This window comes from Atractosteus spatula, chromosome 11 (assembly GCF_055471065.1).
Source record: "Atractosteus spatula isolate fAtrSpa1 chromosome 11, fAtrSpa1.hap1, whole genome shotgun sequence".
Lineage (NCBI taxonomy): Eukaryota > Metazoa > Chordata > Actinopteri > Semionotiformes > Lepisosteidae > Atractosteus > Atractosteus spatula.
The window spans coordinates 8,074,344-8,086,481 of NC_142716.1; the positions used below are offsets into that span (position 1 = coordinate 8,074,344).

Genomic DNA, 12,138 nt, shown 5'->3' on the forward strand with positions numbered 1-12,138 from the left:
TAATAACCAGTATTTAAAATAGCTTAGCTTAGATCATTATGTGTAAAATATACAACATTATGTTCCAGTTTCTTGCTAGTTTAACCTTAGAACTACAGTCTGTTAAAGTGCCGCCAAAAAGTTAGGGTTCTCCAGCAACAAAACTTGACACCATATTGTACTCAGTAGTGTTTAAATAAACACATAACTGAAACTGTTTGATTTGGTCTTCCTTGGCGTTCATAGAAATGTACAAGAGGATGCCAAAACCTCATAAAACTGCAGACCTTAAAGAGATTCAGTGCTAAAGAAAATAATCCTTCCTAAGTGAGAAACATTGACTCAACTTATTAGCTCAAAGGTCACTTGAACTTCTTTGTGTGGTACACTTGTAATACTGTTCACCTCAATGTTTTGTCCAGTTCTTTCTTCTCTTTTCTTCGCTGTCAAACTCTGTCGTATTGTGGATGAAATTCCTCAATGTAAATGTATTGTACAGTACAGCTGGCTTACATTTTAAAAAATGATTTAAACTAATTGTCAATGTGGCACAGCACACCACCAAGCATGACTGAAAAGTAATTTTCTTTGCTTTGAAATCAGAAAGTTCTTCCACACATTGGACCACAGTTTCATGTTCCTTCCCTAAAAATGAGAAGCCAAAATAATTTGATCGAAAAAAAATGTGATTTATGCGATTCGTTGTTTACAAAAAGGAGGGCAGAACTCTCTGATATAAGTAAAAATAATTTATTGTAGACTCGAGTAAACTCTTTACAAACACGTGAAAATCCGATGCCGTCCATGACCATAATGCCTTCTGTCTTCTCTTGTTTTTTTTTTTCTAAAAGAATTGCACATTGTCTTCAGTGAACTGAAAAATCACAATATGCATCCTAAAACAATTTTAACAACAGACAGGCCCATGGACATTACTTATTGCTGGCCTTTATACTTCTATTGTAGTCCGAGCCATGAGGTTAATGTGATCCGTGTGCACTGTGTTCCAGAGCCCCCTCCTGTTATCAATGTGCCCAGCAACGTGACTGTCACTCCGGGTGGCAGAGCAATCCTCACCTGCCTGGTAGCCAGCACAGTGCGTTACAACCTCACCTGGCAGCGCAGCGGTGTGGACGCTCGAGTACTGGATCCCCGAATCCGCCTCATGAGCAACATGTCCCTGGAGATCCACAGAGTGACCACGAGTGACGCTGGGGAGTACAACTGCATCGCTGCCAACGAAGGGGGTGCCACAGTCGCCAGTGTCTACCTCGTTGTACAGGGTGAGGGGCTCCTTTCCGCCTGCTTCCTCCCTGCTTCTGTGAGTGACCGACTGATTGATCGGTTGGGATGCGTATTTGACGACTTTAGCAAAATGTGGACCATGTCCCTAACCCGGTGGCTCCCAACTCTGGTCCTGCAGGGACACTCCGCCTTCTGGTTTTTTCCTCCAGCCAAATTTTTAATTGCAGCCAAACTGATTTCAGGCAAGTTTGTAAATTTGATTTCATATCTCAAAATATAATCTGGGGTTTGTAATTGGTATTGACCTTGTACCAATTTCTCGTTCCCTGGAATGTAACCAATCTGACCTCTGCAGAGGTGCTCAATGTGGACATATATGATACAGTGTCACTCCCATCTTTGTCTGGTCATTGTTAGTTAATCAACCACTGAGACCGGTTGAGTCAGACATAATAGCAAGCAAGTGGATGAGAGACTGCATGAAGTTCTGTATGCTGAACTTTTTGGAAGCCTTAAGAGGTCAGCTGGACTGAAAACCAGCCTATACAGTTTCTGCTGCATCAGGGCTGGGAATCACTGCACTTGTCAACTGTCATACCAAGCAGCAGTGCACAACTGGCTGACCACTATTCAGGGTAGATTGGGGGTTAGGACTAATAGGACTACTCAAATTCCACCAAAAGAAAATTACACTGTGGCTCTTGCAACCTTGCAGGTGTCACGATCGTTACTCCTCCTCTTAAGGGCGCTCCAGCCCTTCCTCGTTCTGTCCCATTCCCCACACCTGTTCCTTATTCCAGCCCCTCTTTAGTTCCACCTTTAAAGCCAGACGCAGGCGTTTGCCCGAGGGTTCTCATTGAATCCCGTTTCGTGAGAGCCCGGGGTCCTGCCGCATCTGGCTCCATTATGGTTTTAGTTTCCTGTTCCTGATTCCCTGCCCCACCGGTCCTGACCCGGTTCTGGTTTTTAATTACTTTGGATGGATCCCCTGGTCTAGGACTCTGCCTCCCGTATTGGACTTCCGTTTTGGATTTATGCTTGGATTGTTCGCCCCGGACTCACTTCCCCTGGACACCTGCTCACCTCGGACATGCCCCCATGTCTCCTGACCCACTCATGCATGATATTTTTCCCTATTGTTTCTTCACCTTCCGGATCGTGTCTTCTGCATAGGGCCCGGAAAGAACTGTTCCTGACAGCAGGCACCTGCAAGTTTGCTATGAAAGACGTGCTTCTCCTCTGGTCAAGGCACAGTCACCTGTAAGGCACTGTCGAGACTGCTGCTTGTCTAAAGATGAGTGGCCAGGTCCTCCTCCACTCTTTGGAGAAGAGGAGCTGAAAAGTCTTAGAAAAGGCTGTGAATACAAGTTGGTTAGGTGTATAAAAAAGTAAAAAAGTGAATTCCTATTTGGTTTCAAAAAGGAAAAGAATCTGTCTCTGGTGTCAATGAGTTCTGAATTGTTGCTGGTGTGTGTAGCAAAAAATATTGAACACCTTTAATCTTTTTTATTTATCAGACCTCCCTTGTATTGATGATAAATTGTGCCCTAGGTTTCCCTTCCTGGCATCTTTCTCTTCAGTTGGCCTTTTTGAGTTTAATAAACTACTGTAATTTTAGCAAACAGGAGTATAAATACAGTTTTTGGAATTAATTTATCTACAGGTGAATGAATCTACAGATCAGTATTTTAATGAAGATTAAATGAAGATCTTGACTCTGTAGAGCCTGTTTTATGTAATGACAGCTCCCTTTCTGGCCTGGAAGTGACTTGTAAAAGCCAGGAGATGAATACTGGGAGATAATAACTCCTGGCAGATTTCTATACTCTCTCAGCAAAATCTCTTCTTTTAATAGTGGATGTGTGAAACTGATTTATATCTAGTTTTTTAGGAGGTTATAATATTAGCTTTCCATTCCAAGCAGTAAGACCTTATGATACTGAGAAAAAAGCTAGCTTTCTTTGGCAGGTATACAGTTGCGCTTAAAGTCCTAGTTTTGAGCTCATAAATTTATTTTGTGAGCATTCCACATTAAAGAAAACTAAAGAAAACTGCTGTGGCAGAGGCTGCATTTTTTATTGATAGAAGTCAACATGGGTATTATGTACTGCAGTTTATGTGTTTGGAAAATTATTTTAACAGCATAGAATCCTATCTGAAATATGACAAGGGCTCATGTGAAGACACATTTATGTTGTAGCACTGCAAATGTAGTTAACTTTATTTACATACTGTACAGGATTCAGAGGTTAATATACATTTCTTATCTTAATTTAAATTCTTAAATAAAAGTTCATAAATCATTGGAATATTGCATTTTATAAAAAGGATTTACTTTCAGCTTTGTAGTCTTTAGAAGTGCGTTTCCTGATTTTTAATGAAAATGGCTCTTTTCACTTCTGTGTTTACCTGAAACGTCATATTTGACTTATCCATATATTGTAGTTTCTTTGCATTTTTATTAATTAGTAGCATTGTAAGAAAGGTATGGTGGTCTGTTCCATCTCTCTTTTACCGTCAGCTTTTGTTTCCAAGTCAATGTTGTCGGTGTCAAATATCTTTGATTCCCTAGACAAAGTTGTGATCTAGCCTCCAAAACAGCTGTCCCAACAGCTTGAAGACAGCTAATTAGCACTTGCAGTGATGGCAGTCCTAGTCATTAGCTGGTCTTTGATGTCAGGCAGCTGACACAGGAAGGCAAGGGGCTAGGAGAAATGATGCACTCAGTATTCGTTATCGAGTCTAGCAAACAGACTGGTTTTGACACTTGATCACAAAGGTCTCTTTGTAACAGGCACGAAATGTGATTTTCATTGTGTTGAGCCTTCTTATACAGTATGTAGTCTCAGTTATCAAAGTGTGAAAGGTAAATGCTCTCAAGAGATAGAGAGCATTAGTCATACAGAATTCTTCTCAGCTCTTTTAAGAAAAGAGATTTTCACAAGAAAACACGGAGCCCTCAACTTCACAGCATCACAGGGGCATCTTCAAGATCATGAAATATAGAAACTATTGGCTTTGGAGCATAGACTTTTAAAACTGAACACTTGAATGATGAAAGCTGAGGTATAGTAATAGGACTCGGACAGAAGATGAGTTTATACAACACAATATGAACACCTTCAAGACATGGGGAGGAACATTTCTCAAACAGTTCATAACCAGGTGATAAAATGTCATCAAACAGAAGGTCGTGGATGTTTTGTCTAATGTGCAAAGGAGACATGCCTCTTGTTTTTGTTGCATCATTCAGTAAAATGCTTTTTAATGGCATAACATTCTCCTAGAGCATTTTATGCAGCAAGAATACTTTATTCAAAGGAGTACAACTGAACCAACCAGCACTACTGTCCAAAAAATAGAAAACCATAACCATCTCACTGTATTCAGTGATATCTTTATATTTCCATCCAGAGCCCCCACAAGTCAGCATCGACCCTAAGAATCAGACATTCATAGCTGGACAGGAAGCCCGTATTCGGTGCACAGCAAGAGGATATCCCTCGCCTCATGTGGTTTGGACACACAATGACATGTTCATCTTGGGATCCAGCAGGTAATGCTCTCACTTCCGCTGAATGCAGAATGGTGCAACTGTTTAGGTGATGGGTTTTCTTCCTTTTTTAAAAACAAAAGTCCTGAAATGTTGGTTTTGAAAACTTTTAAGGCACAGATTGACCCTGGACGGGACTCTGATCATAAAGAACATGGTCCGGAAGGATTCGGGAGTCTATAGTTGCCTGGCTAGCAATGCAGCTGGAACAGACAGGCAGACCTCTGTACTTACATTCATCGGTGAGTCTGAGAAGAGATTATTGGTTGGAAATGACCCTGGTGTCTAATCAGAAGTGAAATACAGTGTAATCTTTACCCAGTACGTCATGTCTATACTATCCTTAATCACACAATATACCCTACTGCTGAATAATTAAGAATTAAAGAGCTAAGGTTGCCTATCCCTGCTATGCAAAAATCTAGAGATATCGTCATTCTTAAAAGGTTTTCTAACTATATTTCATATGTCCATCTTCTTTAATGAGTTTATTTTAAACATGTCAGTATTGGTTATAAAGTAAGTTATTAGTTTCTTTTGTTTTGTTTCTTATGAAAAATGCTTTGTCTGTTATTACAGAGGCTCCTCAGATAACTGTTGTCCAGCAGGCAATTCTGATTGGCCTGGGAGACACCACTATCATGGAGTGCAGAGCCACAGGGATCCCCTTGCCTGAAGTCCTTTGGTATAAAGGTGAGTAACATATTATCCACTCAGGGTGGCAACAAGAATATGAAGGTTCTATATGTGGTGCCATGCTGCCCAAGATTGGTCTTTGTTCTATGTAAAAAAGCAAGACTTAATTTGTCAGGGGCGACTGGTGGCAATAGATCATTTCAGGGTTGTTTCTTGACTTATATTGTGTTTAGTTTTTTAGTCCTCCTTTTTACCTGTGAAGCAGTCAGATTTACTGCACCATGCCGCTTGAGCCTGATGTTTACTGCTCTCACTGGACATTACGTCTGACAGGAAGGGTAACAGTGAACATAACCACTAATCCGAACAAATTCCCTTCTTATTGCAAATGACCCTTATAGCTTTTCCCACAAACCTTTGTCAGCAGATCACCTCTTTGTGTCTCTACTTCTTTTGTGATTTTGACCATCTACTGGACATTATTTTCATTCATAGCTACAGAGACATTTTACTAGATTTGAGGGAAAGATAGTCTAATTTGTATGGGAGCACCAGTTTAAATTTCAATGCAAATTTAAATACAAGATGAAGGGCATAATTAAAGAGATCTTCAGGTAACTGACCCAGGTTGTCTTTCACAGAACAAAATTAATCATTTTTAAGGTTGAGGCCATTCTGCCCAACAAGCCCATTTGGTAGTCAACAGCTAAGTGTTCTGAGGATCTCATACAGACAGTGATCTCATAAATGTTTTGAAGAAGCCAAGTTACTGGCTGGATAGCTTGTTCTGTGACCCCTCACCATTTCTGTGCCTCCTGTTAAATGTTAAATGCATGCTCGCATATTTTGAGCTTCCTCTGGATTGTGTTTCAATGTTTTGTTTTCTGAAGAAGTCCTCTAGGTTGACTTTGTCCAAGCCCTTGAGAGCCTTGAGTCCGTGGGTTCCTCAGAGGTCCCCTTTGCGATGAGATCCTTTGTTTTCTTTGACATCTTCGTCACCTGGTCTGCCACACTTTTAATGCCCGGGTGTTTATTGCGTTCGTGCAGGGGATCTCCAGCTCAGGCCATCATCATTTGTGAGTATTGATGGTCTGCGAGGCATCCTGAGGATCAAAGAAACCCAAGATGAGGATGCCGGAGACTATACATGTGTGGCCATCAATGATGCCGGCACTGCCATGGGCAGAGTGACTTTAGATGTTGGCTGTAAGTCTTTAAGCAGGTGGTGATAAACATCGAGTGCTCTGGAGTTGGGAAGACGTGTGAGGCACTTACAGAATTTGCGTTTGGTGTTTTTTTCGGCAGCTGCTCCAGAGTTCACTCAGGAGCCCTCTGACATCACGGCCGACATCGGCTCTAACATCACCCTTCAGTGCCATGCCCAGGGCTACCCTGAGCCCCAGATCAGCTGGAAGAGGGTGGACAACACCCTTCTGTTCTCCAGGCGCTTTGCTTCCAGCACCATCAGTCAGAAGAGGGGTGGGAGTCTCACCATTAACAGTAAGTGGCTTGCTTGTTGGGTAAATCTAACATGGCCTTGACATGATAATTCTGTTTATTGGCTTTGAATTTGCCTTTATCTCCCTAAATTAGTGCACTTTAAATTTTATTTCAAATTTCTGTATTGTGCTTGACCTGGCTTTCACTATGGTATACTAATAGAAATGCTTATAAGGGAAGTTCAGGCATATTTGCTTATTGGTTAAAAGAGATATTGCTTAATTTTGTGGTACAGCTTGAAACGTGATCTAGACTATTTGACTTGCTGATGCACTCACTCTTAAGATTAAAGCTCTTGTTATTCTTCTTAGACCTCTGGGTTGATGATGAGACCACTTACATTTGTGAAGCTCAGAACCAGTTTGGGAAGATTCAGGCACAGGCCACAGTGACTGTCACAGGACTTGGTAAGAACACACAAGGAGAGCTTCTCTGCAAGTGCCAAATGGCTTATCTTTCAGTTTCACACTCTGCAAAGGCTAAAATATCCCTCTGTTAGGCTTAAAAATGAAACATGTTATATTATCGACCATTGTTCTTTAACAGACCTTTACGCAGTGTCTAGTATGACTGTCTGCTAACAAAAACACCCAATTTATGCAACACATGATGTGATCTAGAGCATTCAGACTAAATACAGGGGTTCGGAATCATAACCGTTCCTAAATTAATTCTGCTCAAGAAAGTCTGCAATGAAAATCTCCAAGGGAGTCATTTCTTAATTTATAGCCAGTTAAACATTCCTCTCCCCTTGTTATGTCTTTATGGCTGTTTGGCAATCAAACTGGGGTTCAGCACACCTCAATAAGCCAATAACATTTGCGACTTTTGACTATATTGTATTTAATACTGAACAGTTTACAGTCTAAATCTGATCTAGAGTAAAATATATGTTTTCTTCATTCAATAAAATATTGTATTGCACCTCAGTTTGACCATGGGAATGTAATAGACTGCACGTTATAAAGAAAAAGTTATTAGTTTTCTTACTTCATGACAAAAAACTGTATAAAGGAAGCTCTCACACAAAAGAAATAGATTTTGAAAACACTGTATTTCATGTTTTGTTAAATGTAAGATGTACAGTAGTGCACTGAGCAAGGAAAACATGCAAAACTTGTTATACTGTAGACTGAACTGAAGTTACAGTACATACTGTATTGTCTTTTTTGTCATATGTGGACTTTTTTTTACTTTAAAAAAGCAAATGTTTGCAAATGTTTACAGAGAGCTTGTCAGTTTTGAATTACCTATAATATGCTCTGAATGTACTTAAAATATGGGAATCGTGATGTTGGAATAGACGCAGTAATGAATTTTCCTGGCAGCTTTTGAAGGGTTGGAGAAGTCAGATGTGCAAAGTAATGCAAAGAGTGCCATGCTAAAGCTGCAGAAAGAAGTGAATTATCTTCTGGTCCAGATGTGCTAAATGTTTTAAGCTGATATTTCTTTGTTTCAGAGAATTTAGGTTTGATATCAGGTATATCAAAGATCCAATGGTATGTGTACAGGATTATATATTGTGATGATCAAAGAGCAATATGTGGATATAACATTCACATTTTGTATTTTTGAGAGGTCCTGTTTGACTATCTGCCTCTTTCTTCATACTTAAAAGTACCAATGCTAAGAAATTGTCACGTTTGTAGAATACTGATATTCTTTGCATTCCAGGTTGATGTGTATTTCACAGCCTCATTAACTGTTTAACAGGCCACTTGGATGTAGAGTGTAGCATATAGGGTAAAGGTTACTTGCAGAAGACCTTGCTATAAATTGGCATGGTCCCACACGTCTCAGAGACACAAAGACTGGTGACTGAGGCCCGGTGATTTCAGGTTTAATCCAGACCTGGGAAAATCACTTTTTTAAGTTTCAACCAGAGACATGTTGTGAGCAACAATAGTGTACACTGTACAGCTTATGGATCTTGTAGCTGTTTGTAGACAGGTTGTGTGTTTTGTTAAATCATTTCTGTTTTGATCACGACACTTTTTCTAAAGGGATATATAAATATGGGCAACATGTCTCTATTAGGTAAATTAGGAGTACATCCTTTGTTTTTTGTTAAGATTCATGTTAAAAGGAACGGACTTATTTAAAGCCAGAATTATATTTATGGCTGCATTTCCATGCAGTGTACTTCAAAAAGTGTACAGCTTGCATTATAGTTCTTTTTAGGTTATGCTCCACTTAGAGAAACTGTGATTAATTAAATTTTTTTAAAGGCTTGAGCCTAGAGCTGTATCTGTTTAACTTACTAAGACAATCATACTAGCTCTTGAAAACATTCCTACAATAACTGGGCAAACTTATTGCACTGTTATTAATCCAAGCCTGCATGCACAACCAATAGCCTTTGCATACGAAGAAAAACATCATTGTTCATACATCCGCCAGGCACAAAGAGTGATGAATTAGCAGTCCAGTATACAAACCCAGTCTGAACTCTATGAATGAATTCCACATCCATCAATTAATGACTGTATAGGTAATTCATTACATTTAAATGGCCAGAAACCTATAAATGAATACCTTTGCATGTCAGTGTACAGAATTACCCTATTTCTAGTGAAACATAAATACAGTACAACAGTGTTTATAGCAACCAGGCATCACAAAACTTAAGGGGATGTTCCTAGCTGGATCTTATCTTTGTGACAGGATGTGGAAACCATATGGAGCCCCCAAGCAAAGAGGGAGTGTCATAAAACATAAAATGCAGGGCTGGAAAACATTCTCCGGGGGGTGATTGGTAGCTAGGCTGAGAGGGAAGGAGAGAGTCCTAGGGAATGCAAAGACAAGCAATATCATTCCAACTCTAGCAGTCGGGGAGCCCTGGATGGGAAAGGAGGGAGGGGAGTAGAAGTTTTCATAATGGGCACAACTTTCTGGTGGCTCCCCCTACTCAACTCGCACACATGTCAAGTAAATTATCTATTGCAAATTAACATGTTGCAAGTCCACAGGAGGATAAGCAGCATTTTATTCTCTAAATGGGAAAAAACCTAACTCTTTACTGTATTTTCCCCTTGATGCAGTGCAAAACTGTAAAACTGAAAATTTCCATTTAAGAATTCGGCTGACTGTACATTGAAATCTAAGGGGACCCCAATGATACTGTTTTGTGGAGGAAAATGTATAATGGAAAATTGGCATAAATGTCCTAAAGTGACTAAAATGTTTTTTCTTCCAATGTCTTGTGGAGAAAAGAAGTACACTGTAAACTGCTAGCTTGATGGATGTGTAATGTTTAAGATTTCCAGTATGTTGCAAGAGGTAAATAAGTGACTGTTAATTCATGTTTCGCAAAATGTTGTGATAAAATATATACACCTGGACGAGGGCCGTTTGAATTATTGACAGTTTTACTTTGTATTGATGTCTTTAGTTCTGTGTAGCCTTGTCCAGGGTGTCTATGAACTGTAAAGTCTTAATTTGCTGCTGTGCTGTTTTTGCAGTGACTCCGGCGATTGGAATCAGTCCTGGAGTAGTTAATGTCATTGAGGGCCAACAGGTCACTCTGCCCTGTGTCCTGCTGGCAGGGAACCCTCTGCCTGAGAGACGCTGGCTCAGGAACAGTGGCGTGGTAGGAACTGAGGAAATTCTGTAACACAAAACCAAGAAGGACTGTGGAATTGTCTTCTTCCACTAGAGTGAAGGGTGAAAATGCCTGTGTCTGTGCAAACTGGTGTGTAATTGTGACTATATGACTGTTGGACATACAGTATATACCTGTGACTTCAGAGTGCCTTCACAGGGCTATACTGTATGTCCAACAGTCATATAGTCACCATATATATTATACAAATTAGTGACTTCAGAAAAGACACAGGAACATTAGAAAGGTTACAGAAGAAAGCAATCCAAACCATCCATAATTTTGATTGCTTGTCACTAATTGATATTAGATATATTATATAGAGGATATAATCTAGCTGTTTCCTAAAAGAATCCAGGGTATCAACAACTTAGTTGGGCAGCTTGTTCCAGACCCCCACAACCCTTTGTCAAAAAGTGCCTCCTCCTATCAATTCTAAATGTGTTTTCCCACAGTTTTCACTGGTGTCCTCTGCTTCTTGTTTCGCTGTTGACTCTGTTTACCCTTGGGCAAACCTTACCACTGCCTTTGAAGAGTCATAGTACTCATAGTCACTCTGCTCAAAACTAAAATGATTCTGTTCTTTAAACCTGTCAGTGAGGGACATTCATTTAGGCCTAGGAATGTCTCTGGTTGCTCTTCTCTGGACTGTTTATGGAAATTGTACACAATGTTCCAAATGATGTCTTGCAAGGGCAGTGTACCTTTTTTCAACTTTACTTCCCTTTTAATGATTAACTTTTCACAGTATATCTCAACATTTATTTTACCTTCATTATTGCTTGTCCACATTGTATAAAAGATGTAAATGATGAGTTTGTAGACAGGTAAACACCTATCTTTCTGGAAGTAACCTCATCAAGCTCGGTATTTACCTTTTTTTGCTACCTGCTACCTGTAATCTTCTACACTTCAAATAGGTACAGTAGCTGCATCAGTATGCATAGGCTGCAGAGGAACAAGTAAAGGTTTATTCCATGCTGGAAAGAGAAGAAAAGAAACACAATGTTCAGGCTGTGGAGCCTTCTTCAGGTGTGGAATAAACTTTTACTTGTTCCTCTGCATCTTCTATACTTGTTTACATTTACCGGGTATTTGCTCAGTCTTGAATTTTTAAAAATTTTCTTGGTGGCTTCTGCAAGGTAGTAGTCATCTGTACACCTGACAAGTTTACTATCACTATCTAAATAATTTATATAAATTCAAAATTTCAAAAGAATAGTGGTCCTAGAATCCTAGAATAGAACTGGAGTAACACAGACGTGTTAATTAAATCATCCCAGGTTGAGCACTAACCCCTTAATTTACATACAGTAGTACTTTTAATCTGACAAACCTTATATCAAAGGGACACCAAGATTGTAAATTGTTATGACCAAATATTTAAGACAGAAAAGCTTTTCAGGAAACATAAACCTAGAATCCAGAGAGCAATGCCAAAATGACCGCATCTCAGTTGTGTGTCTTTTTCTGTCTACATCTGCAATGCTGTTTTTTCCTTCTTCCTAAAACAAAGGAAAACCATTTAGTGCAGTGATTGCGTTGACTCATTCCATAAAGAAATGTCCCTGAATTTAAAAATGAAAGCTTTAGACATTAGAACAACCGCATCTCATTTATTTGT

The 12,138-nt window shown here is 39.7% G+C and overlaps 1 protein-coding gene across 1 annotated transcript in view; it reads left to right on the plus strand.

Annotated features, from left to right (window-relative positions):
• hmcn1 (hemicentin 1) overlaps nucleotides 1-12,138 on the plus strand; it is a 113,157-nt gene that overhangs the window by 40,131 nt on the left and 60,888 nt on the right. The window contains exons 11-18 of the mRNA XM_088927975.1: nucleotides 990-1,262; nucleotides 4,639-4,780; nucleotides 4,892-5,019; nucleotides 5,357-5,470; nucleotides 6,461-6,619; nucleotides 6,719-6,913; nucleotides 7,225-7,320; nucleotides 10,375-10,502. Of these exons, the coding sequence (XP_088784101.1) occupies nucleotides 990-1,262; nucleotides 4,639-4,780; nucleotides 4,892-5,019; nucleotides 5,357-5,470; nucleotides 6,461-6,619; nucleotides 6,719-6,913; nucleotides 7,225-7,320; nucleotides 10,375-10,502 (1,235 nt within the window). The remainder of the gene's footprint in view (nucleotides 1-989; nucleotides 1,263-4,638; nucleotides 4,781-4,891; nucleotides 5,020-5,356; nucleotides 5,471-6,460; nucleotides 6,620-6,718; nucleotides 6,914-7,224; nucleotides 7,321-10,374; nucleotides 10,503-12,138) is intronic.